General features: G+C 36.9%; 4 protein-coding genes and 3 non-coding genes across 9 annotated transcripts; all 7 read left to right on the forward strand.

Moving 5' to 3' along the window:
• The first annotated feature begins 168 nt into the window (after positions 1-168).
• Positions 169-2,425, forward strand: rpl13a (ribosomal protein L13a). The gene is made up of 7 exons (XM_026286204.1): positions 169-258; positions 924-996; positions 1,147-1,212; positions 1,319-1,420; positions 1,629-1,714; positions 1,889-1,948; positions 2,173-2,425. The coding sequence occupies exons 1-7, from the start codon at positions 238-240 to the stop codon at positions 2,380-2,382; spliced, it is 618 nt and encodes a 205-aa protein (XP_026141989.1). The 5' UTR covers positions 169-237; the 3' UTR covers positions 2,383-2,425.
• Positions 758-845, forward strand: LOC113117967 (small nucleolar RNA Z195/SNORD33/SNORD32 family). Its single transcript, XR_003294263.1, has one exon. It is a non-coding gene; the product is annotated as a small nucleolar RNA Z195/SNORD33/SNORD32 family (small nucleolar RNA).
• On the forward strand, positions 1,469-1,544 carry LOC113117972 (small nucleolar RNA SNORD50). Its single transcript, XR_003294268.1, has one exon. It is a non-coding gene; the product is annotated as a small nucleolar RNA SNORD50 (small nucleolar RNA).
• LOC113117969 (small nucleolar RNA Z195/SNORD33/SNORD32 family) lies at positions 1,990-2,068 on the forward strand. The gene has a single exon (XR_003294265.1). It is a non-coding gene; the product is annotated as a small nucleolar RNA Z195/SNORD33/SNORD32 family (small nucleolar RNA).
• A 738-nt stretch (positions 2,426-3,163) lies between the features above and the next one.
• On the forward strand, positions 3,164-4,965 carry commd9 (COMM domain containing 9). Its single transcript, XM_026286205.1, has 6 exons — positions 3,164-3,278; positions 3,386-3,511; positions 3,836-3,975; positions 4,058-4,092; positions 4,218-4,321; positions 4,507-4,965. Exons 1-6 carry the CDS (start codon positions 3,228-3,230, stop codon positions 4,642-4,644), a joined length of 594 nt encoding a protein of 197 aa, XP_026141990.1. The 5' UTR covers positions 3,164-3,227; the 3' UTR covers positions 4,645-4,965.
• Positions 4,966-5,490: 525 nt separating this feature from the next.
• On the forward strand, positions 5,491-10,093 carry thumpd2 (THUMP domain containing 2). Its single transcript, XM_026286206.1, has 10 exons — positions 5,491-5,742; positions 5,929-6,061; positions 6,406-6,623; positions 6,910-6,987; positions 7,172-7,224; positions 7,296-7,383; positions 7,770-7,844; positions 7,942-8,056; positions 9,448-9,568; positions 9,660-10,093. The coding sequence occupies exons 1-10, from the start codon at positions 5,545-5,547 to the stop codon at positions 9,985-9,987; spliced, it is 1,407 nt and encodes a 468-aa protein (XP_026141991.1). The 5' UTR covers positions 5,491-5,544; the 3' UTR covers positions 9,988-10,093.
• Positions 10,094-11,003: 910 nt separating this feature from the next.
• map4k3b (mitogen-activated protein kinase kinase kinase kinase 3b) lies at positions 11,004-27,822 on the forward strand. Of its 3 annotated transcripts, none has more exons than XM_026286207.1 (33): positions 11,004-11,258; positions 13,689-13,746; positions 14,004-14,094; positions 15,418-15,482; positions 15,584-15,639; positions 15,735-15,782; positions 16,055-16,097; positions 16,170-16,242; positions 16,337-16,468; positions 16,666-16,728; positions 17,373-17,454; positions 17,553-17,669; positions 18,053-18,131; positions 18,246-18,304; positions 18,389-18,429; positions 19,228-19,266; positions 19,457-19,510; positions 20,343-20,397; positions 20,483-20,756; positions 21,743-21,813; positions 21,971-22,012; positions 22,193-22,277; positions 22,393-22,472; positions 22,747-22,807; positions 22,919-23,036; positions 23,530-23,588; positions 23,747-23,850; positions 23,938-24,109; positions 24,206-24,274; positions 24,807-24,899; positions 24,984-25,054; positions 25,289-25,344; positions 25,422-27,822. In XM_026286207.1, the coding sequence occupies exons 1-33, from the start codon at positions 11,163-11,165 to the stop codon at positions 25,507-25,509; spliced, it is 2,694 nt and encodes an 897-aa protein (XP_026141992.1). In that variant the 5' UTR covers positions 11,004-11,162; the 3' UTR covers positions 25,510-27,822. The 3 variants fall into 3 exon arrangements, with proteins under 3 accessions (XP_026141992.1, XP_026141994.1, XP_026141993.1); XM_026286209.1 differs by having other exon boundaries at positions 20,483-20,657; XM_026286208.1 differs by lacking the exon at positions 19,457-19,510.
• The last annotated feature ends 150 nt before the right edge of the window (positions 27,823-27,972 follow it).

The raw sequence follows: 27,972 nt of genomic DNA on the forward strand, positions 1-27,972 counted from the left end.
TTATAGGAACATCCAAAACATGCAGTATTATTGGTCCTTTTTTAATTTTGCTCCATTTGAAGAGCCATTGTAGCACATATGCCATCCAGCTGATGGCAGTAGAAATAAATAATCGGATTACAAACGTCCTCTGAAGAGCAGAGAGTCTGTTGCGTCATTTCCGATGACGCGTGAAGCCCCGCCCACGCCCCTGTCTTTTAGATCGGGCGGCCCCGCGTGTCTTTCTTTTCCCACATCATGGCGGACCGGTTCAATAAGGTGCGTTCGAGCGGTGCGATTTATATTATGATATCTCGCTTTTATTTAGTGAGCAATGTACTATTTGAGGGATAATGTGTAGGTAACGTTACCTGAAGCTATATGCGTTATAGTGTTACTCCATTAGACCCGGTAGAGCTATTATTTTTGGGAGAGAATTGCGTGTGTAATCGCGCATGCTGTCTTGCTGGAAGTTACAGGCCTGTAGTGAGCGTAACACTCGTGGTTCTACTAAAACAGCACTTGAGTTGCTGTCCATACTCCGGTACTCCTAAAAACAAACTGCGTGTGTCCTCAGAACATGTTACGTTAATTAAGTAACGTTAGGGATTCATGAAATCGTTTAGGCCTAATTAAATAGACGCCCGTTTTACCGTAGTGGGCTGAATTACTGCACCTTTGAGCGAAGCTCACAGCCTGCTGTATTAACACGAAATTACCACAATGTTTAAAAAAATTGTTGATTGCGTTAAATTGATAACGCATGTCAGATGTGCTTCTTGTCGGTGACGAGTTCGCAACCACAGTTTAGTATTCGAGTTTAACGACCATGAGAATACTTTACGTGCACTACCATCTGAGACAAAAAGCAACGTTGTGATGAACGCATATGGAGTTATGAATTTAACCCCTACTAATAAGAGAAATGTGGTTTAATTTCTTAGGTTCTGATCCTTGATGGCAGAGGCCATCTACTCGGTCGTCTTGCCGCTATTGTGGCCAAGCAAGTGCTGCTGGGTAAGTTTATGCTTTTTAAGAGGTTAATGGTCTAGTGTTTAAAAAGCCATATCGCATAAATAAGAACAGTTCATCATTGTTTTGAATCGGTTAACATTAGATGGAATGTTTTAAGAATTTTTAATTTTTTTTATAATGTTCTCCTTACAGGCCACAAAATTGTGGTGGTGAGGTGTGAGGGTATCAACATCTCTGGCAACTTCTACCGCAACAAACGTAAGTTTGTTGACCACCTATAAGTATGTTGTGTTTTCAATGCACTGACTTTATGAATGTGAAACCATTGAAAATTGGTGGTAAACAAGGTGTTTTGTTTGCACAGTGAAGTACTTGGCCTTCGTCCGCAAGAGGATGAACACCAACCCTTCCCGTGGACCGTATCACTTTAGAGCTCCCAGCAGAATCTTCTGGAGGACCGTAAGAGGTGAGATCTTTTTTTTGTTTATCACACACTTTGCAGTGGTGACACTTTAAACAATGATGAATACCGTTATCCCGAATCTGACTCCAGTTTGATGATAGCAATCTACGGATCTGACTACTGAGTTTGAATGTCACAAATCATCAGTTATAATTTTCACCCTTTCAGCTGATGGGTAGATGATTGAATATTGACTTTTTATGGTATGCAGGTATGCTTCCACATAAAACCAAGAGGGGTCAGGCTGCTCTGGACAGGCTGAAGGTGTTTGATGGCATCCCTCCTCCTTATGACAAGGTAGCTTATTCTGACTTTACTTATTTCACAAATAAATACTGTCGATGATGACTATAAACCGCCTTGTTTGACTGTTGGCTGAGAACAAATTCTATTCAAAACTGAGACCTCTTTGCTTCTTGAGTTGAGAACTTGTCCTTTTTCTTGCATCTCATCTGCATCTGTGTTCCACAGAGAAAGCGTATGGTCGTCCCAGCTGCTCTCAAGATTGTGCGTCTGAAGCCAACACGCAGAGTGAGTCTTTGTGGAATTTTCTTCAATATTTGAAACTGCTTTTTGTCAGTGATGTTTTTCTACAATAATTATGAGTTTAACGACCATGAGTCCACTTCATGCACTACCAGCTGAGACAAAAAGCATCAGATTCCTTTTATCCTGCTTAAATGCTTAAAACCTGTAGATTTCTGCATTGTTTTTGGTTTAAAAACATTGTATTTCCGATCTCTCGTTCATTGTAGTTTGCCGTGCTTGGACGTTTGGCCCATGAAGTTGGCTGGAAGTACCAGGCCATCACCGCCACTCTGGAGGAGAAGAGAAAGGAGAAGGCCAAGCTGCGCTACACAAAGAAGAAAGTTGAGATCAAGCTAACCAAGCAGGCTGAAAAGAATGTGGAGAGCAAGATTGCAAAATATACTGAAGTTCTTAAACAGTATGGTGTCCTTGTTTGAGCTGTCCATGCAGTCAGTCAAAATAAATGTTTATAGAAACTATTGTCTTGAGTTGGTTGTTTCATTGGATTAACAATTTAGAAGTGCTGTTTTTTTTCTATAAATTGGTGTCATGATTAAATATTTGTGGCTCCTTTTATATAAGATATTTGTATTCAATGATTTTTTTTTTTTTTTTTATAAAAGATCAATTCCTTTGAAAATGGTTCAGTATTTACTCAAATTCTATTCTTCTAAAAGTTGATACAACATCCATGTTGAGTATTTGGTTTATTTACACCAGAGGTGCCCAAACTCTGTTCTGGAGGGCTGCTGTCCTGCAGAGTTTAGATCCATCTTCAGTTAGACACCTGAACCAGCTGATCAAGCTCTTACTAGGCATACTAGAAACCTCCAGGCAGGTTGGAGCTAAACTCTGCAGGACCTTGGCCCTCCAGGACTGAGTTTGGGCATTACTATGCATGTGTATACTATAAAAATATTTAATGCCTATGATGAATGTGCTAGTTCATAATATCACCTCTCTATTTGTGTTGTATGTTTGTGCATTGTAACTAAAAAGGTTTTTATTTTTACGCCGTCACGACTAGTTGCACAATGTTTCTATTACTTAATTTTAAAATCTTTTCAGTCAGGGGGAAACTTCTGGAGCATTTGTGCCCCTCGAGGACATTAGAAAGCTATGAAAGGATATGTTAAAAGCCTGACAGAAAATCTAGCTCTAAATTAGTATTGGTAATGACATGAGCGTCAACAAATTACTAGGTATTTCCGTGTAGTGGGTCTTTTATTTTGACACTGGGTTCTGTCGTGAATTCACGTGACAGCGACTTTCAGACGGAAACATGGCTTTTCTTACAGAGGATCAGTTCACTGCTTTACAGCTGCTTTTAAAGGTATGCAATATAATACATTATCAGTTACTTATCCATATAGATTGTGTAAATGTCCGTTAACTAGACTGAGCTTTAGTGTATTCTGTCATTATTTACTCTTCATTCAGGCTCCGTCTAAAGATGCAGTTCGGCAGATCTGCATAGAGAGTTACCCAGCCGGAGCCTCCAAGTGTCAGTCTACAGTAGAAAAAACTGCGAATGCTCTCTCTGTGTCCAATAGTGAAGCGATGCAGGTGGGTTCGTGTCATTTAGTCTATTGATTACAAATATTCCAGCTCCGAGACAACAGTAAACAGCTCTGTTTGTTTACAATTGTTATCGGTTGTATTTTGGTTCAAGAAGTGTCCAATAATCAAAGTGTATGTGTGTTTTATGTTACTCAATTAGTTATCTATTCAACATATTTACTGGTCATGAATTTAACCTAACTCAAAAGTAAATTTTAGTCACAAATGTTACTGATGGTGGGATTGAATGGATTAATGTTAATGTAAAGCATACAAATTCATTTAAATGTTGCTTGTGCTAATATTTCCTTTATTTTTATTAATCTACAGTTGCTGACAGCTTTTCACATGCTCTCGCATCATGTTGTGTACCAGAATTTAACCTCTCCAGAACAGATCTTGCCAATTTTCCCAGAATCATTCCACTCGAACCTGAAGAATCTGATCACCAAAATTCTTTTGGAAAACAGGTGGATATATCTGTAATATTTTTACAGAAATCTGCTTGAGTAATTTACCCTGCTAACTGATTTTTGGTGTTAATATTTTTAGTGTCACATGGAGAAATGAAGCTTTGTCCAGTCAAAGTGAGTGAGATGATAATACAGTTCATCGTATCACAAGATGGTTGATGACATTTATTCTTTGCATCTGATCCATAATGAAAGCATTTTGGTGCTGTGAAGTTATAACATATGTATTTTTTTTATAGTTTCACTGCCAAAGCTGGTGGATTTGGAGTGGCGAGTGGACATGAAAACGGCTTCAGACTCCTTGAGTCGTATGGCTGTGCCAACTTGTCTGTTGCAAATGAAAGTAAGATACAGCCATATTATATGCTGTAATTTACATTTATGCTAATCGGATATGTATAAAGATAGTTATCTGTAATAAGAATAAAATATTGTTTTTTTCAACTGATATTAAATATTTTATTTAAGTTTTAAAGTAATGTTTTAATAAAACTTCAAAATCACTCTCACAACTCTGTTTATGTGTAGCTCCAGGACACTCCTTGCATTAGCGGCGGTCCAAGTGAGTCCACAGTTACAATGGAGCTGAGCAAAGAGACACTGGACACCATGATAGACGGTTTGGGTCGCATCAGGGACCAGCTGAGTACAGTGGCAAGGAAGTAGATCTGAATAAAAGATGTTGCCCGGACACCTGTCTGTGGACATACAGACTGATGGACATGGGAAAGATGTCAAAACAAAACAAAATGGACGTAAATAAAAAAAGAAATGTATACTAGGTTAACTGATTCAGTATGTAAATGAGTTTGCTCGTTTTGATTTGTGGTTTGTTTTTCATTTATTAAACATTGTTATATGAAAATTGTCCCTACTAGACATTTTTCCATTGCAAAACTACTTTTTATGGTCATGGAAAATATTCACAGCAATAAACTGAACAAAATCCTTATCATGTTTCTTTGTTTAATAAATTTACTCGATGAACCTGCTTGTTCTTTTACTTTACTTGCACGACATACCGCTGGGGGCTAATAGCTTGAGTGGGTTCGCATATATGTGAAAGGTTGGTGTGTTTTTAGCATATTTACCACCGAGGTACATTAAATACTGTTTCTGTTACATGTGAGTTAAAAGAGATGATCTAGTCTACGACATGGGAAGTCATTCTCGGTGTTATCTGACAACTGTGTGCATGGCCATGAGAGGCGCTGTATACTTAGTAGCTTCCCTGAAAGTGAGAAATGTGACAAAATAAAAGTGTAGGGTGGCAATACCACAAAACCCTTTACAATATTGTTTTTGAAATGAAGACTAGGCTGAATTCTTTAAATACGATAAATAAAATGTAAATAAAAACAAGTGGGGACAATAAAAAATAAGTAACTAAATAATAAGAGCGAAAAATGAATTGCAACATCAAGACACTTAGAAAAATTACATTGTGTTAAGAATATGGCTTGATGTCAAAGTTTCATACGTTAAGACATTAAGAAAGTCAGGAACAGGAGGTTTAATTTTGACACGCGGGTGAACCCGGAAGAGCAAATTAGTGTTTACAGTCGCATGCCGCTTGTATTTATTGTGTTATTTTTTATAAAAACTGACTATAAGATTCAACCCGCAATTAAATCCATAGAAAAAGAAGAAGAAAGTGACTATAACGCTCTCGTGGTGATGATGAGACGGCTGTACTGCACTGCAGGAGCGGGGATGGAGGAGCTGCTGGCCGAGGAGCTACAGCACAAACTCTGCGCCACTCAAGTACGTTATACGGCATTTTATTGAGGTTATTCACTATTTCACACCAAGAATGAAATGCAGAAGTAAATAACTAGATAATTTACTGTAAAGATGTTCTGCATGTGTATTTTCATCCACCTGTTATATCTCAACTTTCCCATGATGATGTGTTATTTGTGTTTTTGTCATGTGCTTTGTTTGTGTCAGGTGGAGCAGATTCCAGGTAGAGTTTTTTTCTGCAGCAATGCTGATCTACAAACCGTGACACAACTCAAGTCTGCAGAGAGGCTGTTTATCCTCCTACGCAAATCCGAAGCCCTCTCACTCCCCAACAACCCAGGTGTGAATCAAGGAGAATTCACTGTTCTGATTGGTTTAAAACAGGTGACATAGTAAAGAGAAAAAAAAAACCCAGCAACTTTTATTTAGTGTACAAAAATCTACTTGTGCAAATAATCACTGCCCATGCTGTCATGAAAACATTTTAGTGAATGTACTGTGAACCTTCGATTAAGTCTTATTTGTTTAATGGAAATCACACTTCATTCAGCAGGTTGTGAGAGACTTTCAGTAGATCATTTGCCTATTTACTGTAGGCATTCAAGAGATCAGAACCAGTGTACTACATTATACTGACATGCAGCCCATTTTACTGACTGATCTTCCCTTTTCTTCTTTTAATAGCAAAGGCAGCTGCTGTTATAAAGCAGAGAGTTGTGGGAGATCCAGACATTTGGAGGCAGACCTTCTTAACCTGGACAGCCCTGCAACAAGAGCTTCAGAGCAGCAAGCAGCGTGGACAGAAGAGAAAGAGAGAGGATGAAGAAGAGTGTATGAACACACCATCCTTCAGAGTGAGCTGCCGATGTAGTGGAGTCATTGCCCGCTCTTATACCTCTCAGGTGTTTATTTTGTAATATTTTTTCATGGTATGTTTTAATGTGCTCTGTATAATGCAATCTAAAATGCAGTCTAATTTAAACCTTGTAATAAACAGACATCATAAAGGATTTAAGCTAATTTTTACATGCAAATTGTTATGCAATATCAATGATATCAATTATAAAATGTAAAAACAAATGCTAAAAATAAGCATTTTCGTCAGTGGTCTCAAATTTGATTATATATTGATGAAAATATTAATCCATTTATAATCCTGACTTATTCAGTTTCTGTGTGTATGTGTAGAGACTGAGTCGTATCATTGGGATGGCCATCAAAGAAGATCTTGGGTGGAAGGTGGACCTAAGAGATCCTGTTTTTGAGGTATGCACACTTACATAATAAAATATAAAACACAATAAGTGCATAAACACACTGAACCATGGCATTCAAATGTTTATGCATAAATGCATGCAAACAAATACTACATATGCACTAATATGTTTACAATTACTTTAGCTGTGGTGGTTTAAATGCTACTATTTTGGTTGTCTCTTTGTTTAACTAGGTAAATGTGTATTTAAGCGATGACCACTGCATTGTAGGCATCCCTCTCTTGAAGTAAGTAACTGCCCATATAACATTTGGAAGTCTGTCAATTTAAAATCTAATGCAGTGTGTGGTTTCTTCAGGCATCCTCTGTCTAGTCGATCTTATATGAAACACAACGGGTTACGTTCTACGATAGCCTGGGCCATGAGCTCTCTTTGCCCTAAAAAGGTGAGGTCTAGAATGAACTTGTAGTAGGCAAATGCGCACATACACAGTAGAATCATTAAATCAGCAGCATTAGCACAGTAATCTCTAGTTCCTTAGAGTGAAAGTGGAAATGTGTTCATACCTGACAAGTCCTTATCTTGACTAGCATATTAAGAATAAACATTACCATTCAAAAGCTCAAAACACTTGTGCTGCTTTATATTTTTGTGGAAACAATGATACATTTTGATGAAAGGAAACTTCAAAAGAACAGAGTTTATTTGAAAAATAAATCTTTTGTAACATATGAATATCTCTTTAGTGTCGAATCGATTTGTTGAATTAAAGCTATGAAACTTTAGCATTTCATAGTTTCAGTGCTCTTCTCTCTCACTCTCTCTCCACAGCTGAATGATTGTGTGATTTTAGACCCAATGTGTGGAGTTGGTTCTGTGTTGTTAGAAGCAGCTCAGGAGTATTCAGTATGTAAACACAAATCACATACTCTAAATATCACATGCAAATTCTCACACACATCATTCACATCTGACTAACTTTATACATTGTGTTTGGCTTCAGAATGCTGTATTTCTAGGCATGGATACAGACTTGTTGCAGTTGCAGAAAGCTGCAGATAACGTCAAATCATCTGGAATGGAAGGAAGAGTGCAGCTACTTCAGTCTTCTGCCATGGGTTTGGACAAATTCTCTCCCCTTTCATCATCTCTGACCCTGTTTAGCCTACTTAAATTTGTGTCGGCTTTCAGGTGTTGTGCACATGTAAACAGTAATAAAATCAGCTGTAAACAGGTTTGAAAACATTTTGTGATCAGTTCAGAAATTTGTGTGACTATATTATAATGTTCATGCTATTGCATCCTGATGCCGTCTGGATAACAGGAAAGCACCGCCTAGCTGCACTAAAACTAGAGCTTTAAAGGAGTAGCTCATCCAAAAGGGATTATTTGATGAAAATTTACCCACCTCCAGGCCATCCAAGATGTATGTAAGTTTCTTTATTAATCAGAACAGATTTGGAGAAATGTAGCATTACATCACTTGGTCACCGATGCTTCCTCTGCAGTGAATGGGTGGAGTCAGAATAAGAGTCCAAACAGCTGATAAAAAACATCACAATAATCCACCAGTAATCCACACATCCTCTAGTCCATCAGTTTATGTCTGGTGAAGTGAAAAGCTGTGTATTTCTAAGAAACAAATCCATCATTAAGGAGCATTATTTTAATCCTTCGCTTCTGGCCGAAACACCAGTCCATAATCCTTAGTAATGCCTCCCCCAGTGAAAATACATCCTCTGGTGTTCTCTCACATCAAAATCCACCTTCATATTCATTTAGAATGGTTCTGTATTGTTTTGACTTGTAAACAGTGCTTGATCTGTATTTCTCTCTTAATTCAGACAATATGTGAACTTGGACTACCATAAATGTATCAAAACTTAATTTTTGATTAGTAATATACATTGCTAAGAATTCATTTAGACAACTTCAAAGGTGATTTTCTCAGTATTTGATTTTTTTGCTCACTCAGATTCCAGATTTTCAAATAGTTGTATCTCAGCCAAACATTGTCCGATCCTAATAAACCATACATCAATGGAAAACTTATTTATTTGAAAAATTTACGTTTAAGACTGGTTTTGTGGTCCAGGGTCACATATGACTTTTTCCCTGGAGAAAACAGTGTTATCTTGTTTTGGCCAGACACACCTGTTTGAAGTTACAGTAAAACATCTTAATGATGGATTTGTTCATTACAAACATTTTGCTTTTCACTTCACAAGACATTAGTTGATGGACTGGAGTCAAGTTGTGGATTATTGTGATGTTTTCATCAGTTGTTTGGACTCTCATTCTGACGGCACCCACTCATGCTAAACTGATCTATTAGTGAGCAACTGATGTTATGTTCAATTTCTCCAAATCTGTTCCAGTGAAGAAACAAACACATTTACATATTGGATGGCATGAGGGTGAGTAAATTTTCAGCATTTTTGGGACACCAATGTGTGCATGTAACTGTATATAAACTAAAATGGACTTGTCTCCTTTTTCTGTTTCTCAGATATCCCTCTTGCAGATGGGGCAGTTGATGCAGTGCTGTGTGATGTTCCTTTTGGCAGGAAGTTCAGCTGCAGCTCTGACATGCGAACTGCACTGCCACGCATACTAAGAGAGATGGAGAGGTCTCTTTTATGATCATATGTCTATAACTTCTCTGCAAATACCCGTGTTTTTGGCTGTAGTTGTATAGTCAGTGTGTTTTTCTTTTTTCAGGGTACTTCGTGTTGGTGGACATCTTGTTCTGTTACTGAGTTTGCAGCTTTCTGCACAGCTTAAGAAGACAATTTGCACACATGAACACAAACAAAATGTAAATTCCTCAGACACAAATAATCTTCACACTGACGCCTCAAATACACACAACGAAAGCACAGAAACACCAAAACCCTTAATGTTTCACAAATCAAGCTCTGAAATGTCAAATTCACTGTTATTAATTAGCTTATTACAAGCACAGAGGACACACAGGGTTAGTCTGGGCAGCACAGACGCATTTATACACACCTACACCAAAATAAAAACTCAAACACTCTCACACTGAAATAAGATAACCCTGATACGCTTTTGTGGACAATCAGAGAATTAACAACAAATGAGCAAGGTGCTAATAAAATCTATTTAAAAGATCCTCATATTGTCTTTCATTAAAAATAACTTTGTTATTAATAAAAATTACAAGTTTAAGTGATTATGATATGGTTGTGGTTTGTATAGATGAGAGAGTCTGGTTCACACTGTACTTTAATCAAGTGAAGTTTTTTTTGAGGTTATGATGATGATTAACAAAAATCGTATTCCTTCAAAATTAACAGTGCCTTTTTAAACACCTTCATTGCAGCTTTTACGCATAATTGTTATAGATCATTGGTTATTCAAAAAGTCTGTTTTTCATTGCTGATGATTATCTTTATATTTCACAAGTTTGATTTTTTATCTTTGTTTCTAATAATTGCCATTGAGTTTATAATATTGCAATATCAATTTAGCATCAAAAGTCTTTATATAAGTAGACTTTATAAACTGTTATTTTATCATTATTTATATACTATAGTATTAATTATTATTGTGAATTAGCTTTTCCTTTTATAAGTAAATTAGCTTTTTTTATATAAATTTGATTTTGATTTAGTTTTTATTGTTTTTTACATTTCCATATAGGTTTAATTAATTTAGAAGTTTAGTATTTAGTTTTTTTCCATGTAATATTTACTGCACATTGTTTTCATCTTTATTTAAATTACTATTATTATTTGGTTTTATTTATGTATAATTTAGTTAAAAATAACAACAGTCCTCTACCTTGACAACTCTGGACTCACTTTTCGTCCAAATTTATACTACGGGCTAATCTATTTCATTATAATTCAAACTGTTATGTTTTGTTTTAAATGTTTTGCCTGAAAAGAAAGCTTGTTAATTTTTTTTTTTTTTTTGCCGTCTATTGAAATTAAATCGACACATTTTAGCGTGGTTTACGTTTTCAAGCTGTTTCTGTTATATTATGCGTAATTTCTCCATCCTCGGGTCCTCGGCGTGTTTGTTGTTGTCAGGTAATCGCATTGCGCGTGCGCACAGGAGGCCATGTTGTTGTAGTTCTGTGGGACTGGACCGTCATATCCCTCCGTTACTGTATGTTTCTGCGATCATCACTCCCCTCCCGTTTTTGACATCGGGGACAAGTAAATAAACCGGAGTGCTCAAACGGTGACTGGCACAATGAATTTAAGCCTGGATCTGTCGCGCAGAAACCCTCAGGAGGATTTTGAGCTGATTCAGAGGATCGGGAGCGGAACCTATGGGGATGTGTACAAGGTAAACATCAACTGGGTCTCAGAACCTAGCAGGCTACCTACCTAGACTGCATTTTTGAGCATCACATAGGCTTTTCGAAACGTCAGAATACGCATATGGTGTACAAAAATGCTGTCTAGGTAGACATCTCACTAGGGATTAAGACACAGCCAATTAACTGAACGATGTAACCAGTGAATGCGGGAGACAACAGATGTATATTTATTCTAAACCCGAGTGTATCTATGTTTTGCTGCGAGTTTGCCACTCGGATATGGTGTAATATCCTGAAAGGGTGTACAGATCTTTGTTTTCTTACAGCACAGGGCCTAGCAGATCTGTTTCACCAGAGAGAGCCAGTGCAGCAGGGATGTCACACTCAAAGTCCTGCATCTCTTTATGTGACATAAACAAAGGCAAGAATAGACCAATATGTCGTAGAGCGCTTGTGCACTGGCAGACGGTCACTACTGAGGGCTGTTGCAAGGTGTTTAGTATCTAAGGGGGAGGAAGGTTGCAATTATGGTCTTAAGAAATATTAAATGTGTCCTACTTCCTTTGGTGACAGGAAGTGGCTAAACTTTAAGCTGCAAGTGTGTCTGTGTGAGCGTGTTTGCCCACAGCTATGTCCATCCTGTTTGTTCGTAATTGTTCCCTCTTCCTGGGGTTTTAGTGGAGTGTTGCGTGGGTGAGAGTGTGTGTTGGGTGAATGCCATGTAATTCACACACGGTCACTCAATCAGAGCCTTGATGTAGGTGGAGAATTGAATGGGTTCATCTTGACCTGTCTGAAATGTAGGACCTTAATAACTAAACCAACAAGCAAAATGTTTTTCTGCCAACTCTACTGAAACTAGACCTGAAGTTGGGCCTTAGCTCTACCCAAAGGTGTGAAAATATGATGTGGTTTCACAAATTCCCTGGCAGCGTATGCCCAGGTTTACCTCTGTAGTAGTCAGTTATGAAATCTGGTTGATTCTTGCAATATAATTTTGATTGCTTACAGTCCTCCTGATTAGATTGATCAGTTAGCTATTTTAATAAAGTAGAAACAACCCTGAGCTTATTTATTACAGGACAGTGAAATGCCTCACTGCGATCAGAGAGGCACTGTGTGAGTGTGTGTGTGAGTGTGTGTGTGTGTGTGTGTGCAGGCATGTGAAATTTATTTGATGTTCTCCTTGTCCTACTTTTGACAGCCATCACAGCAGTGTGAACATCAATGCACATATTTCACCAGCTGCTTCTGTTCTGTATTACTTGGAATGCTGAATGGAATTCCATATAAAACTGAGATAAAGTGTTGGAAATCTTTCTCTTTCTCTTTTGTGTCTCTGATGACATCATCCTCACTTCTGTTTGGCAGACAGATGTCTCTCAGTTCGGTCTTATAGATGAAGCCTTTGTGAGTGTGTTTGTGCTTTAACTTGTGAGAGAACATGCAAAATAGTGTGTGCGCGTGTGTGTGTGTGTGTGTGTGTGTAAGTGTGAGTGTGTTTCTAGAAAATTCTAGAAAGCTGAATTTTCAGCAGCCATTACTCTAGTCTTCAGTGTCACATGATCCTTCAAAAATCATTTTAATATGCTGATTTGATGCTTAAAATACATTTCTTTCTTGAGCACCAAAGTTGTGCTCCATGATATTTGGTATGTCTTAATATCTTGGAAACTGTGAAGGAAAAGTGGAAAATTAGAAAGAAAAGCATTTATTTGAAATAAAAATAGTTTGTAACATTTTATTAGTCACTTTTCATTAATTTGATGTGTACTTGCTGAATTAAAGTATTCATTTCTTTAATGGATAAAAAGAAAATCTTTCTGATCTTTGATCTGACAACAGTAGTGCATGTATTTGCATATAACAAGCATATCTCTTTTTTTGTAATTAAATTGAATAGATATATGTCGATCATGTGCTTTAATCTGGAAATATATTTGGGCATCTTTCTTATCTTTCTACTAGTCTGTGACAGACATATCATTGTATATTGAACTATTTCTGTTCTATGTTCTTTGAGGCAGTCAACATTTTCTAAAATAAGTGCTTTTTTCGTTTAAACAATCTCATTTGCTGTCTTTACATGTAATTTTGTATGTCAGCCACTGGATTGGTAGCATTTGAAGCATTAGTCCACTCTGGTAATTACCAGTTCAATGTGCATAGACATCTGTATGTATGGCACGTGGGTTAATTTTTCCAAAAAGTCTAAACAACAACATTGCTTTCAACATTGGTTTTTTTTTTTGCGGTCAATATTAACCAACTAGTGGTGTTCATTTAGGGTGAGACTGTCTGTGCTTTTGGAAACCTGTTTGATATCTCTTAGCTTTAATGATTGGCTGAAACAGATACATCTTTATAGTGAGTCAGATCTATATAACAAGTATAATCATGTTATTGCACAACTTTTGTGCTTATGTACTCACAACTCTTATGCTTTCCATTTCCAGGCGCGTAATGTCAACACTGGAGAACTGGCTGCTATCAAAGTCATCAAACTAGAGCCAGGTAAGCCATCCTAATGCTGCTGCACACACACACTACCTCTAGATAGTGCCCTATCACTGTCAATCTGTACCTGAATAGTTAAATATTACAATCGTGGTGTGTTGATGCATTGTAATGGTCTGACTGTGCATGCATTTTAAATACAGGCAGCATGTTCACACTCTTTTTAGTGCAGAATCAAAGTTTCCATGTTTGGGTCTATTTGCACTTGACATATTTCTTTATCTAATTATTTTTTTTTCAATTGATTTTTGCAGGAGAGGACTTTGACGTGGTGCAGCAGGAGATTATTATGATGAAAGATTGTAAACACTCAAACATTGTTGCATATTTTGGCAGTTACCTCAGGTACATGTACACACATGCAGGTTTTTTAAATATGTTTTATACATTTTAAATGTAGTACAAGCTTTTGGTTGTACATTTCAGCAGTCGTTTTTTAGTCGCAGTGAAGATTTTGTAATCTTACAAAAGATTTCTGTCTTTTTTTATTGAGAGAAGAAAAAAAGAAACACTATTTCCATTCACAAATACAATTTATCCCTTTTCCTCTTTCCCCCCTCCTTCCTTTTTTCTTTTAAACATATATGCATATGTGCACAGATGCATATACACATAAAAAAATTAAGAATAAAATAAAAACACTGATAAGAAAGTGGGAGAAAATAATTAAATTATATCACAAAGAACCGTGTATTAAACAATGAACAACCCCCCACCCACTCCCAGACTCAGCTCACCACGACCAACACACATATTAACGGTTATATATGCAATACAAACAGTACAACAATAACAGGCACACATTCAATTGGGTAGTACCACTAAATTAGTGAAATGGGAAATAAAGGGTTGCCATTTATGGAAAATTTTGACTCTACATCCTCTCAACGTGTATTTAATTTTCTCAAGTTTAAAAAAAATACATGATGTCTCTGAGCCAACGGGAGATAGAAGGATATTTAACAGACTTCCAATGTAACAATTATAAGCGTCTTGCTAGCAAGGATGTGAAAGCTATGATGTCCTTTTGTGTAGGGTTAAGTGCAAGTAAGGGGTCAGGAATCCCAAATAAAGCAGTCAGAGGGCAAGTTGAAGATTTAAAAGATAACATTAAAACATAATTGCTGTGCTTTTGATCTTTATATTCATTAAAGAATCCTGAAATGGATTTACACTGAAGTATTAAACAATAACTGTTTTCAACATTGATAATAACAACAATAATGACAAAAATTAACTTAAATATTAAATATTCAAATTAGTTCTGAAGCATCATGTGACTATGAGGACAAGAGTAATGGCTGCTGAAAATTCAGCTTTGCCTTGACAGAAATAAATTACATTTTAAAGTACAAAATGGAAAAATAGAAAACAGTCATTTTAAATTGTAATAATAGTTCACACAATTACTTTTTTTCTGTATTTTCAATTAAATAAATACAGCCTTGACAAACATAAGAGATTTCTTAAAAAAAAATATTAAAATATCTTACTGACCCCTACACTTTTGAATATTTGATTTCTCTTTCTTCATCTTTGTTGATATTTCTTCCTAACTGTTGTAGTACACGCCACAACCCAATTAATACAAGCACCGCTTTTAAGCTGTTGTGGCCAGAGTTGGTCTGACAAGACTTGATAATAGATGTCTTAACATCCCTCTTTCAGGAGAGATAAATTATGGATCAGCATGGAATACTGCGGTGGAGGCTCTCTCCAGGATATTTACCATGGTAACTAACTACTGTCACCAAAAACAGGAGTTTATAATGCATTTATCATGTTGAGCTGTTCAGCAGTATCTCTCATATACTTGTATATCTATCTCTAACAGTTACTGGGCCGTTGGCGGAATCCCAAATTGCTTATGTATGCCGTGAAACCCTGCAGGTATACACATACACATTTACTAATGTTTAAAAATACTGATATGTGACCGTTTAAATTGATTCAAGTGGTAAAATGGGTTTTGGTGTTCATTTCAGGGTGTTTACTATCTCCATAACAAAGGCAAGATCCACCGAGATATAAAGGTACAGACTGGACGTCAAAACACAATTAAATCTCACTTAAAGGAGGCCATTCCACACAGTGTTGACATAATTAGCACTCATGTCCCACTTGACAGATATTATGCAAAAGTTTTTTTTTATGGTTGTTTTTTTTTCTCTGAAGTCTGACATAGATTAAGATTTTTCTTTTTTTTTGGAAAATGCTATTCTTGAGACCAGGATTGTTTCAAGGCTGCTGTCATTTGTTGTTATCTTTCACAGTTGCTCACTGTGGCTCTTCTCTTGCTTTATAGGGTGCAAATATACTGTTGACTGACAACGGCTACGTTAAGCTAGGTAAGAAAACACTTTGTGAGCTTGCATTTAATAAGACTTCCACTCTCACACCTGCTGTTTGTCTGTCTCCAGCTGATTTTGGTGTTTCAGCGCAGATATCAGCCACTTTAGCAAAAAGAAAGTCCTTCATTGGAACTCCATATTGGTATGTCAGTCCTCCTTTGTCTTTTGTGTGTTAATAGTTTGATTCTAGTCACTGGGCTGTATGAATTTCTTTCTCATTATGTCTTTGTCTGCAGGATGGCACCTGAGGTGGCAGCAGTTGAACGGAAAGGTGGATACAATCAGCTGTGTGATATCTGGGCCGTGGGCATCACAGCTATTGAGCTGGCAGAGCTAGAGCCGCCAATGTTCGACTTGCACCCCATGAGGTGTGTGTCCTGTGTCTTGTATTGACTAAATGTCACTATGCTGCATCATGAGTAGTTTGGTGCAGCGCATGAAAATTAATTAGTTTAGTAAATAATACATATCACACAGGACACCGTCAGTATGTTTACACTCTCGCTTTCTCCTGCTTTTCAACATTTGTTCTTTTTGTCCATTCTGCTGTGTTTTTCCTTCTCAGAGCACTTTTCCTAATGACAAAGAGCAGTTTCCAGCCACCTAAGCTGAAAGACAAAGTAAAGTGGTAAGTATTTAAATGTATTTAATTTAAAATATGGTTTATTCCAAAGTGTGGGGAAGGTAAGATTGTTGTAGATGGTTTTTAAAGAGGTCTTTTACATAGCGAGGGTACAGTTATTTATTCAAACATACAGTAAATACAGTAATACTGTGCAACGTTTATAAAATGTTAATATATTTTAAAAATTTATCCTCTGATGGCAAAGATTAAGTTCCAGCAGCCATTACTCCAGTCTGTAGTGTCACATGATTCTTCAGAAATTATTCTAATATGCTGATTTGGTGTTCAAGAAACATTTCTTATCATTATTAATGCTGAAAACAGTTGCTGTAAGTGGTGCATTTTTTTCAGGATTCTTTTGTGAATAGAAGGCGCAACATCATTTGAAATCTTTTTCAACATTATAAATGTCTTTGTCAGTAATCAGTGTAATGCCTCCTTGCTGAATAAAAGTAACTAAGTTTTTTTTTTACTGACCCTAAACTTATAAATGGTTGTGTATTTTGAGTGGGATGGGTTCAATGCAGCTTAAGCTCTATTGATAGAATCTGTGGAAAAATGTAATTTACCACAAAATATAAATATAAATAAAATAAATACTTTATGATTGAAAAACACGCTCATTTGTTTTGTTTTGGCTCATGAAGGACAAATAATTTCCACCACTTTGTGAAAATGGCTTTGATCAAAAACCCCAAGAAGAGACCAACGGCTGACAGATTACTGCAGGTAAGATCCACCCTCCTTTTAGAGAACATTTATGATTAGCTCCAGTTATCCACCATCGTTCAATAATTTTTCATTGCATCGCTTCTCTCTTTCTGCAGCACCCATTCGTTACCCAACCGCTCAGCCGGACTCTTGCCATTGAACTACTGGACAAAGCTAACAACCCTGACCACAGCACCCACAGTGATGCAGAGGAGGATGACATTGATCCAGAGGTGATGTCATATATCTGACTCGTTCTTTACCTTTTATCCAGTGGGAAACCATGTTAGGGCTTTACACTGAAGCACTGATCTCTAATTGGTTGTTTCTTTAGATGTAGATCCTAAGTGAGGGCAGACAGTTGGCTCTGCCAGCTGCCAGGTACAAGTGTGTCCGGTTACCAATGCTGCAGTGTGCATTTGCGATTGTGTGTGTACTGTATGTGAATGCATGAGAGTTTATCGATTTTAACACATAATGTCAGTGGCTTGCAGTGGTGTCTTGAGGGAAGATTAGGGACTTGTAACAGATATTCAGAAAATGTATGTACTGTATGTTGCTAAGCCTTTTTTGCTTTCAAGTTTAAAAACTTTACCTGTGCTCTCTGTGTTTTCAGTCTCCCGTGTCTGTTCCGCATCGGATCCGCTCAACTAGCAGGAGCTCACGAGATGGAAAGACTCTGTCTGAGATTAACTGTAAGTCAAGTCTCGATTAGCCTTTGACTCACTGAACCGAAATAAGCACAAGAATTCTCAGCCTACTTAAAAGCGCAGAGAGAAATCTGAAATCTGTATGTGTCCCTCTCCTAGTTGATAAGGTGAAGTTCGACCCACCTTTGAGAAAAGAAACCGAACCGCATCATGAGATGGTTTGTGACATTATGCAATTGATTTATTGCTATTAAGTGTGTTTGTTTGGATGACGTGTCTGACTGCCTTTTTGATTCATGTAGGATCTACCATTAGAGCCCCAAAGCCTTCTGGGAAATAACAAGTAAGTGTTATTCTTTACTTGCAAGTTTATCAAAATAAGGAATGAATAAGGAAAAGCTTTGACCTCATTAATCAACAAGTTAGCTGATATATATATGAATAGGTCATTAGTCATCTGTCTGAATCCATTCCTAGTTTAAAATAACAAAATCTACTGAAGCTCCTCGTCAGCTGTACCATTTCTGTGCTCGTTTGACTCCTAGCACCTGGTGCTGAGGTGAGGTGGAGTTCGCGTTTGAAAAGTCTTCTGTTCGATGTGGTCGTAAAGACATTCTGCGTCTAAATAAATGCAATTCTTTTCAAGAAAAAAAAAAGAGAGGCAGGAGTTATGAGTGGGTTGGCCAACCATAGCTTCGCCCCTGGGTTAACTGTGTTAAATATTTTTAATGTCATTAAACTGGAAAAATTAATCACCCACATTAACGTGTGTGTGTGTGTGTGCGTGTATATATATATATATATATATATATATAATGTGTATATATATGTATTTCAGAGTCAGTAAGACACTTTGAATCACAAAATGATTCATAAACATGGTGGTATTAAAAGACAACAAAGAGGACCGTTAAGGAAACAACTAATTCTTGTCTCTCTCTCTCATTTAATGTCAAGTTGATTACTGCTTACAGTCTTCCCGACTGCCCTGGTATATATATATATATATATATATATATATATATATATATATATATATATAGTTGGATGAATGTTTTATTTTCATAACAAATATGTTTGTGTATTTTGTATATATGTGTAAAACAAGTTCTGTTCTGTCTTTTATTCATTATTTTTGTAGGAGTCTATTAAAATCTGTTGCTGAGGAGCTCAGTCAAAGGTACAGCCCCTCCTACTGTCTCTTTGATTGGTCAGCCAAACCTCTATGCAATCTAATCGCTTCTTCAGTCAGTCTCATCTCCTCTGCTTGGCACTGAGAAGCTCTTACTGCTGAGTGTGTGTGTGTGTGTTCTCTGTATTCTTCTCTGGCCCCTGTACCTTCTTAGCCTCACCCTCTTCATCTCTCTCAGGGGTCATGTGACACATTTAGAGGATGAGGAGGAGGATGAAGGTGATGATTTGCAGTAAGTGAGAGGAATATGTGATGTGAGATGTGTATCATTCAAAGACACCTGTGATCATCCGTGACTCCCTGTCTGTTCGTGTCAACCAGATGTGAGACTCAGATCGATGCGCTCGCTTTGTTTTGTAGTGTGTCTGGTTTGTAGTTGCTTGCTGGTGCACAAATGCATGATCGTTATTGAAATGCACATCCTTATTTTTGAATACATGTGCCCTCGTCGTAATCTTTATTGGAAAACTTTAACCTCCCATCACCCTCGCAACAACAATATCTTCTCTAAAGTGTGCTTTGGCGCGAAAGCTAGGCAATAAAGTCTCCTCTACAGCAACTTGACAATGAGCCAATCAATTCCAGTGTAAACATTATGTGTATGCTGTGGTAATTTGATCCGACAATTGTTTTGGTTTGTTTAATGTGATGAGCACAATATATATAGTAATACTTTCATTTTCAGTCCGTTTAAAGCTTTGAAGCTTTGTAGCTCAAAGTCCAAACATAGGACAATTGCAAATTGTGTTTCTTGGAACTTCAGACTCTAAGAAGTTTAACATATTCTCAGGCTTTGCTCTAAATTAGCTTGATTATGTGTATGTAGGCATATTTAGCACTCAGTTTGTGTGTCTTGTGTCCACATGACCTTTCTTTCTTACTTTCTTTACTGTTTTTGACATTGCATATAAGGTCTCTTTCTTCATCTGATTGTATCCCTTTATGTGTTTCCACCTTTCAAAGTAAATGTGCTGTTGGTCCTTGCATCCTGGTTTTGTGTTACCACGTCATGATTAGCAGTAATATAAATCATTACAATGATTTTTGTGTGTTTGCGTCTACAGCAGTAACTCCACTTCAACCATGAGGCCTAGAGTGCCACCTCCTCTGCCACCCAAGGTAAAACTTACACACACTTTTCTTATCCAAAACATAATGTGTAACTCCCCCTCACATCTCTCTTTTTCCCTCTATCACTTCCTAGCCGAAGCTTCTGTCTCCCGGTCAGAACAGTAGCACCTCAGAGGACAATACTGGAGAAGGGACCATTAAACGTTCCCCAGCTTCTGCAAGCTCCACCCCTCCTGTTCGGCCTGCTTCCTGTGTGCCCCCCAGACCACCACCTCCTCGCCTGCCTCCACACCGGCGTAGTAGTTTAGGTAACAAACCATCTGAGCATGGTCAGACAGAGCCAGCAGGGGATGATGGGATTTATAGGTTCTGGGAATGGCTTCATGATGAACAACAGGAAGAACAAAGTAAGCTAAGCACCGCCAACTTGAGCGTGCTCTTCTGTGATTGGTAGACAGCCCCGCCAGTCTTCCTCTATTCCTTGTGCTTTTAAAATAATATTGCCATTTGTTCAGTTACCCAACACAGATAGCTGTGTGTTAGCTGAGAGCCTCGTAGATGAATCAGTGTGATATAGTAGTAAGATAGTAGTAGTTGACAACCTAATTCACGTAATATTTTATGCAAATAAGTTAACTATCGTGCCCAGAATTGAAGCGCAGAATACACTTTGTACAGTCCAAGTAATTTTCATTGCCTAGTTATTTAGGATGCAGGCCAGCTGCGTCTGATGTACATGGGAAAATCCATTTTATTTTAAGCTTAAGAACGGACATGAACATTTTTTATTTGAATTTGCAAGGCTTATGGTTTTTATTCACTTCCAGTTATTTTAGCTATTTTGCTTGCACTACCGAAAAAAATGCTAAAAAATGCTTAAGCTCGTTGGCTAGATTGGTTAAAGCTGGAAGTAGCTGGTTTTAGATGGCCTGGTCTACTGGCTTGGCCAAGCTGATGTTTGGTTTTAGCTGTTCTCCCAGGCTCAAAAGTTGTCAAAACCATCTGTGACCAGGCTGAAAGACCAGCCATCCAGCTCTGAGTGGGGTAGTAATTGCAAAATGATATTTATTATCATAAATTTTATTTATTATCATGTACATGTGCATACTGTTTTATTAGCAAATGAATCTGAAGTCTTGCAACTTCTGGATACCTGAATTAGTTACTAAATTTCCTCAAAAACAGCTGTATTAAAAAAAAACACAAATTCTATGTACTGCTTGCTTTCTTCAAGTAGTATAAGTGCAAACATTATCAAGCAAATAGCATGTTTTTTTGTGTGTGTTTTTTTTAATAGGTGCATATAAAGAACCTAATTTACATAGGTGTGTCTTTGTTTTTTTGGTTTCAGTTTTCAAAGGACAGATGATATATTGTGAGTGTTTATGTGCAGGTAATGGAGTTTCTGTCCAGGAGAATGGAGAGAAAGAAAAACTTGCCTCCCTTCCTTCACCTAATCTAAAGGTATGGTTAATGCTCGCTTTCTCTATCGCTCTCTCTCTCTCTCTCTCTCTCTATATATATATACATGACATGGGATATATATATATATGCCATGCCATGTGACATGGGAAAACAAAAATAGTTTGATTACAGCGTTGATCGGTTTGTCTTTTTGTAGTTTCCCTTTAGTAATGGCCTTCCACCGACCCCTAAAGTACACGTGAGTTTTTTCTTTATCTCTCATCTTTCACAATTTTTCCTTTTTTTTCTCTTTCATACACACAAACATTGAAAGATGTATCAGCACACCTGGATTAACACAAATGTCATAGCAACTAAATTTAGACCGTTCAAACTTAGCTCTGCTGCCACAGTGTTGATCTTAGTTTCTGCTTTGTAGATGGGAGCTTGTTTCTCTAAAGTGTTTAACGGCTGTCCACTGAAGATTCACTGTGCCTGTTCCTGGATAAACCCAAACACCAGAGGTAAGAAACAGTTCATGTAGAGCTCATGCATTCTCAGATCACATGCTCCTGAATAACATAATTATAATAATTATGTTTTTCAGCTTTATAAGCTTCCCTTATTCCTCTTTTTCAGATCAGTATCTGATTTTTGGAGCAGAGGAAGGAATTTACACCCTCAATCTGAATGAAATCCATGAGAGCTCAATGGAACAGGTCAGGGCCTTTTTGTTATGGTTTCTTTTTGGCAGTGAGGTTCAAAATTAAGAATAATTTAAGCATGCTTGGCAATATAGATATGAAAAATCATATCATATTTTTAGCATTTTAAATCTGTATTTCAAAATGCAAAAAATATGGAAAAATGGCATAATGGATCATAAAAATAATACATGTATTTTATATATGTAATCAATTTTTATGTATTTCCTTGAAAAAATTAATCGAATGTACCATCATTTGAAATGTATTTATCTTTTATCACATACAGCTGGTTCCACGGAGGTGTACATGGGTGTATGTAATGAACAACTGGCTGCTTTCAATATCAGGTGAGAAAAAACCAAGAAGGAAAAGATTTACCATGTACCATTAGAAGTACATTTTAATGTTTTAGCTTTCCCATAATGCAATCTATGTGCATAAATGGCTGTTTTCCACAGGTAAAGCATCTCAGCTGTACTCTTACAACCTGACGATGCTTTTTGAGCAAGCTCGACAAATGCAGAAGTTACCTGTTGCCATCCCAACACACAAACTCCCAGACAAAATCATCCCACGGTTTGATTCAGACTAATCTTATCTACATTTATGTGTAGCTGTTTAGTCCCTCGTCATTTGTATTTTCAAATATATATGTAACCCTGGACCACAAAAGCAATCTTAAGTCGCTGGGGTATATTTTTAGCAATAGTGGGAAAAAAAAATTGTGTGGGTCAAAATTATTGATTTTTTCTTTTATGCCAAAAATCATTCGGATATTGATTTTCATGTTCCATGAAAATATTTTGTAAATTTCCTACTGTAAAATATAAAAAAACATAATTTCTGATTATGGATATACATTGCTAAGAATACAAAGAAAACTTCAAAGGCGATTTTCTCAGTATTTAGATTTTTTTGCCAAATATTGACCAATCCTAATAAACCATACATTAATGGAAAGCATATTTATCCAGCTTTCAGATTGACAGTTAAGACTGTTTTTTGTTTTACTGTAAATCCTATTAAATCATATCATTTGCATTTTGTCATGTTAATGCCTTTCTTTCAGGAAGTTTACTGTGTCCAATAAAATACCAGATACGAGGGGTTGTCAGAAATGTTGTGTAGGTCAGTACAAATGCAATCACATGCTTTTGATATTCTATTGTATGATCAGAAAGCTGCATAGTTTTTAGGATTTGCACATGAAATAATACATTGTATTTATTATAATGCAGTCAAAAATGAAACTTTGTATTGAAATGCTTCTGTATGTGTATGTATAGTGCGAAACCCATACACCGGTCATAAGTACTTATGTGGAGCTTTCCAGTCCAGCGCAATGCTGTTTGAATGGGTGGAAGCCATGCAGCGCTTCATGCTAATAAAGGTAAGTGAGAGAATGAGAAATCACACTGAGAAACACAAAGTGCATCCATGCACAAGACGACAATCCTGGGTTTTTGTGTGTGTCCAGAGCATAGACCTCACCCTGCCGTGTCCATTAGAAGTCTTTGAGATGTTGGTGGTTCCTGAGCAGCATTATCCACTGGTGTGTGTGGCAGTCAGTAAAGGAAGCCATCCTGATCAGGTGGTCACGTTTGGCACAGTTGATCCCAATGCCGCCAACCCAGCGTTCACAGAGCCCGGTCAGTATCTGTTCAAAATTTGACTTGGTCTGTATTTTCAAAAAGAGTGTTGCTCTTGGGACCTGTAGGAACTTTTGTTGTGTTGTGCTTTTCCAGAAACACCTCAGACGTGTGTCATTCATGTGACTCAGTTGGAGAGAGATACCGTCCTAGTGTGTCTAGATCGTAAGTCATTTCTTTTTAATATAATAAATCCTATAACAATATGATTATGTTTCTATTTAATATAATACTCTGCTAAAATAAAAATTTTAGAACAGTTTAAATAATAATATTCACTTATCTATATTATTTAGAACAATTGGTTATAATCATTATAATAGTATAATCTATTCTTCTAAATATAGATCAAGTACATAAATACATATTACAGAAAGGTTAAATTATATAAGTGAATTGTTATTAGGATAAACAATAAATGATGCATACAATACAAATAAAAATCCACTTAATTTTTACAAAACCACAGTTATAGCTATTTTTAACTACAATATGATAAATCACGTGTACATTAACCTGTCTCCTGATAAAGCTGTAATGGTTTCGTAATTCACACAGAATCTTTTTCTGTTGCTGTTTGTTTTTACCTGCAGCACAGATTCATGTTCAAGGATCTGCACAGGCTCTTGCATTTTCTTTATCCAGCAGTTCCAGCTCTAGGAAGCCATTGCTCATCATTGCTTTCTGTATTTTGCAGGGTGTATAAAGTTGGTGAATTTACAGGGCAGGTTAAAATCCAACAGAAAGCTGTCAACTGAACTCACATTTAACTTCCAGATTGAGGCGATAGGTAAGAACTGAATTAATACAAGCCTGAGGTGGGGATTTCATTGTGCGCTTTGATTAATAACAATGCGTTTTTCTCTCTTTCCAGTATGTCTGCAGGACAGTGTTTTGGCATTCTGGAAGCATGGAATGCAGGGAAGAAGCTTTAAAAACAGTGAGGTGTGTGGTGTGTGGTGTGTCTTCGGTTTTCTAAATTCAACTAGCTTTGCTTTAGGAAACAGGTGATCAAAATAGCTTGAATTCTGATTGGTTAATGCTTCCAACGTGAAGTACCACTGATCTAGATTATACATTCATAGCCCGTAACATAGCTTTAAAGTTCAGTAACATTAGCCATATTTTCTGGGCAAAACAAGGTTAAGGTCCATTGTCAACAACTGTTATCTGCTTTAGATTACTCAGGAGATCTCTGATAACTCGCGGATCTACAGGCTGCTGGGTGCGGATAGGTGAGAGCTCGCCAGAACACACATTGTGCCTCCGTGGGTCAGCACTGTTCTTACTAACATTTTTCTCTCTTTCTCAGAGTGGTGGTGTTGGAAAGCAAACCGACGGAAGATCCTACAGCTCAAAGTAATCTGTACATCCTTGCGGGCCACGAGAACAGCTACTGACAACACACTGCCTTAACACACACTACATAATGCATGCTACAAAGTACATGCTCCTGAGACTTAAACGCCTCATGTTCATTTATGAAGCTACTGAACAAAACACTACAAACAAAAAACAGCAAATCAACTCAATACATTATATCTTTTGGTATCGTACAGGTTTAACGTCATTTTTGGGTACTGCCAAACTGCGTGAAATTAATATAGATGCATTTCAGTGTCAGAGACCTTGATACACAACCATCAGTTCTGTGCGACTGAGATAACTAATGTGAAAACACAGCAGTCTAGTACAAAATATCATGGCTTTTTATATCAGACATGATATGCAGGTGTTTTACCATCTTGTTAGCTTTGTAGCTTTCAGTACTGCCTTGTAAACGGCTCCTCTCTGTCATGCTAATAACAGTTCACATGGAACGCATTCTCGCATTTAAAAATAGAAGAACACAAGAATGTTTACATAGAAAAACATTTAGTAGAATTTAACGCAAAAGCACGCTCTGTGTGAACCAACTGTAAGTCTAACAAACTCTTCTGCTTCTCTACATTTCTCTCTTTTGGCGTCCGCTTTTGGTGATGTTGTTTTAGTAAAATTTCTATGAAATTTTGCGGGCAAAACAAAGTCCATTGTCATTTCAATGTCACTTTCAAACCAGGCAATTTTCTGTTGGTCAGGGCAGCAAATTAATGTGACTAATTTTACCCCGAAGTGAAATCTTTGTGCGAAAATCTTTCACCCAAATGAGAAATTTGCTAAATATCTGTTAATGTAACTGCACTTTAAGGCTTCAGTAAGTTTTATGTTTCCTTATTAGCAGCACAGGTGTTTCTGTTGTTTTGTAAATTATGAGTGTTAATGAGCTAATAGGCTATTCAAACAGAATGCATTTTTGCATTAAAAAAATGTGCGACCCAGGGCATTGAAAAAAAAAAAAGTCCAGAGACACTTACGAAATCAACAAAAATCAACCTTCTTTTAACTTGAGAACCAAATTTTTAGAACCGAATGTCATTTACAAGACACTACCAGAGGTGCAAGAGTAAAGGTCAAGTCAGTCTAGCATATGTTTACACACAAAACAATGAATAAGCTGTGGAGAGAAATACAAAAACATGTTTCCTGCAGTGAACGATTTTGCGAATAAATGATTTTTAAGGTTTAATGATATTTGCTTATTAGTTGCTAGCCTGACTACGTCAGACTTTGTACTTCCGCTCAATTTTAGTTCGCTTCTGTACTCTACAAAGCCTACAAAGCAAAACGAAGTAGCATAGTTTGGTATTACCAGGCTAATTAGTTGCCAAATACAATGTTTGTTTGGATTGCATAAATATAAACTAGGGGGCGCCATGTTATCATGACATTATCAACTCGTGTTACTCAAACTGAGGTAAAGTCCTGAAGGATTTTTAATTACCACATCTAGTGGATTAAGCATTGAAGTATGAAATTAATTACAGCCAATATAAATATTTTCATCAAAGTATAATTATTCATGAATGATGCTAATTCATTCATACTGTAGTGGTATCCTTAACTCCTTTTTTATTATTAAAAAAAGTACTGTGGCTGTATCATGGTATAGTGGTATCAGATGGCAACACCATATACAGTATATCATGGTTCTGAATGATTACCCTAGTGACATACCATGGTATTTACATGGTACTCAAGGTGCTTCAAACAATACCATGGTATTACCATAGTGCAATGTCCAAGAAATCACGAAAATACCACAATAACAACATCTGTAACAACATCTTGAGTCACTTAATGCCAATGGAGTGATTTTTTAGAGTTTTTCTATTTCATTATTTATGCAGAAAGGCCAAGTGTCATGTTTTAGTTCCTTATCAAGCACTATTATTAACTACATTTGCTCACGTGTGCTGTGTGTGCACTTACAGGCTGTAATGTCAGTAGTAAGAGTTGAACAGATAAAGAAATCCTATTTATCAGGCTCATCGAAAACTGAAGATTAGAGATAACATAACGTCTTATGGATGCAGTATGTGTAAATATGAAATGGGACGTTTAGAATGTAGCCGTCTGTGAAGCTTTCTAGCATTTTCATCAGTTCGAATAACATATCTGAATACGAACTGTTTTTTTTCGTGTCAAAATAGCGAAGTTATGTTTCGTTCAGCCGAATGCGCCAATTTAGCATGTCGTGTCTACCTCTAACATGCATTTAAAAACTACATAAGATCATACGCCATTAAAACCCTAATGCAAATTAAGTATCTCCCTAGCAGCATTTTAAACCCTGGGCTTGTCACATGATCCATGCTCTAGATTTTTGTCAAGACCCAAATGAAACCGTGTCTGAGCCTAATCTCCAGTAACATTTACTCTATATGTTTGAAAGCTCATAATTGTGTTATTGGATGCTTTGAGTACAGTGTGTGTCAAACTACTCCATGTTCACTACAGCAGCGTTTTCTTGTGTGATGTGATGC

Source organism: Carassius auratus, chromosome 17 (assembly GCF_003368295.1).
Source record: "Carassius auratus strain Wakin chromosome 17, ASM336829v1, whole genome shotgun sequence".
NCBI lineage: Eukaryota > Metazoa > Chordata > Actinopteri > Cypriniformes > Cyprinidae > Carassius > Carassius auratus.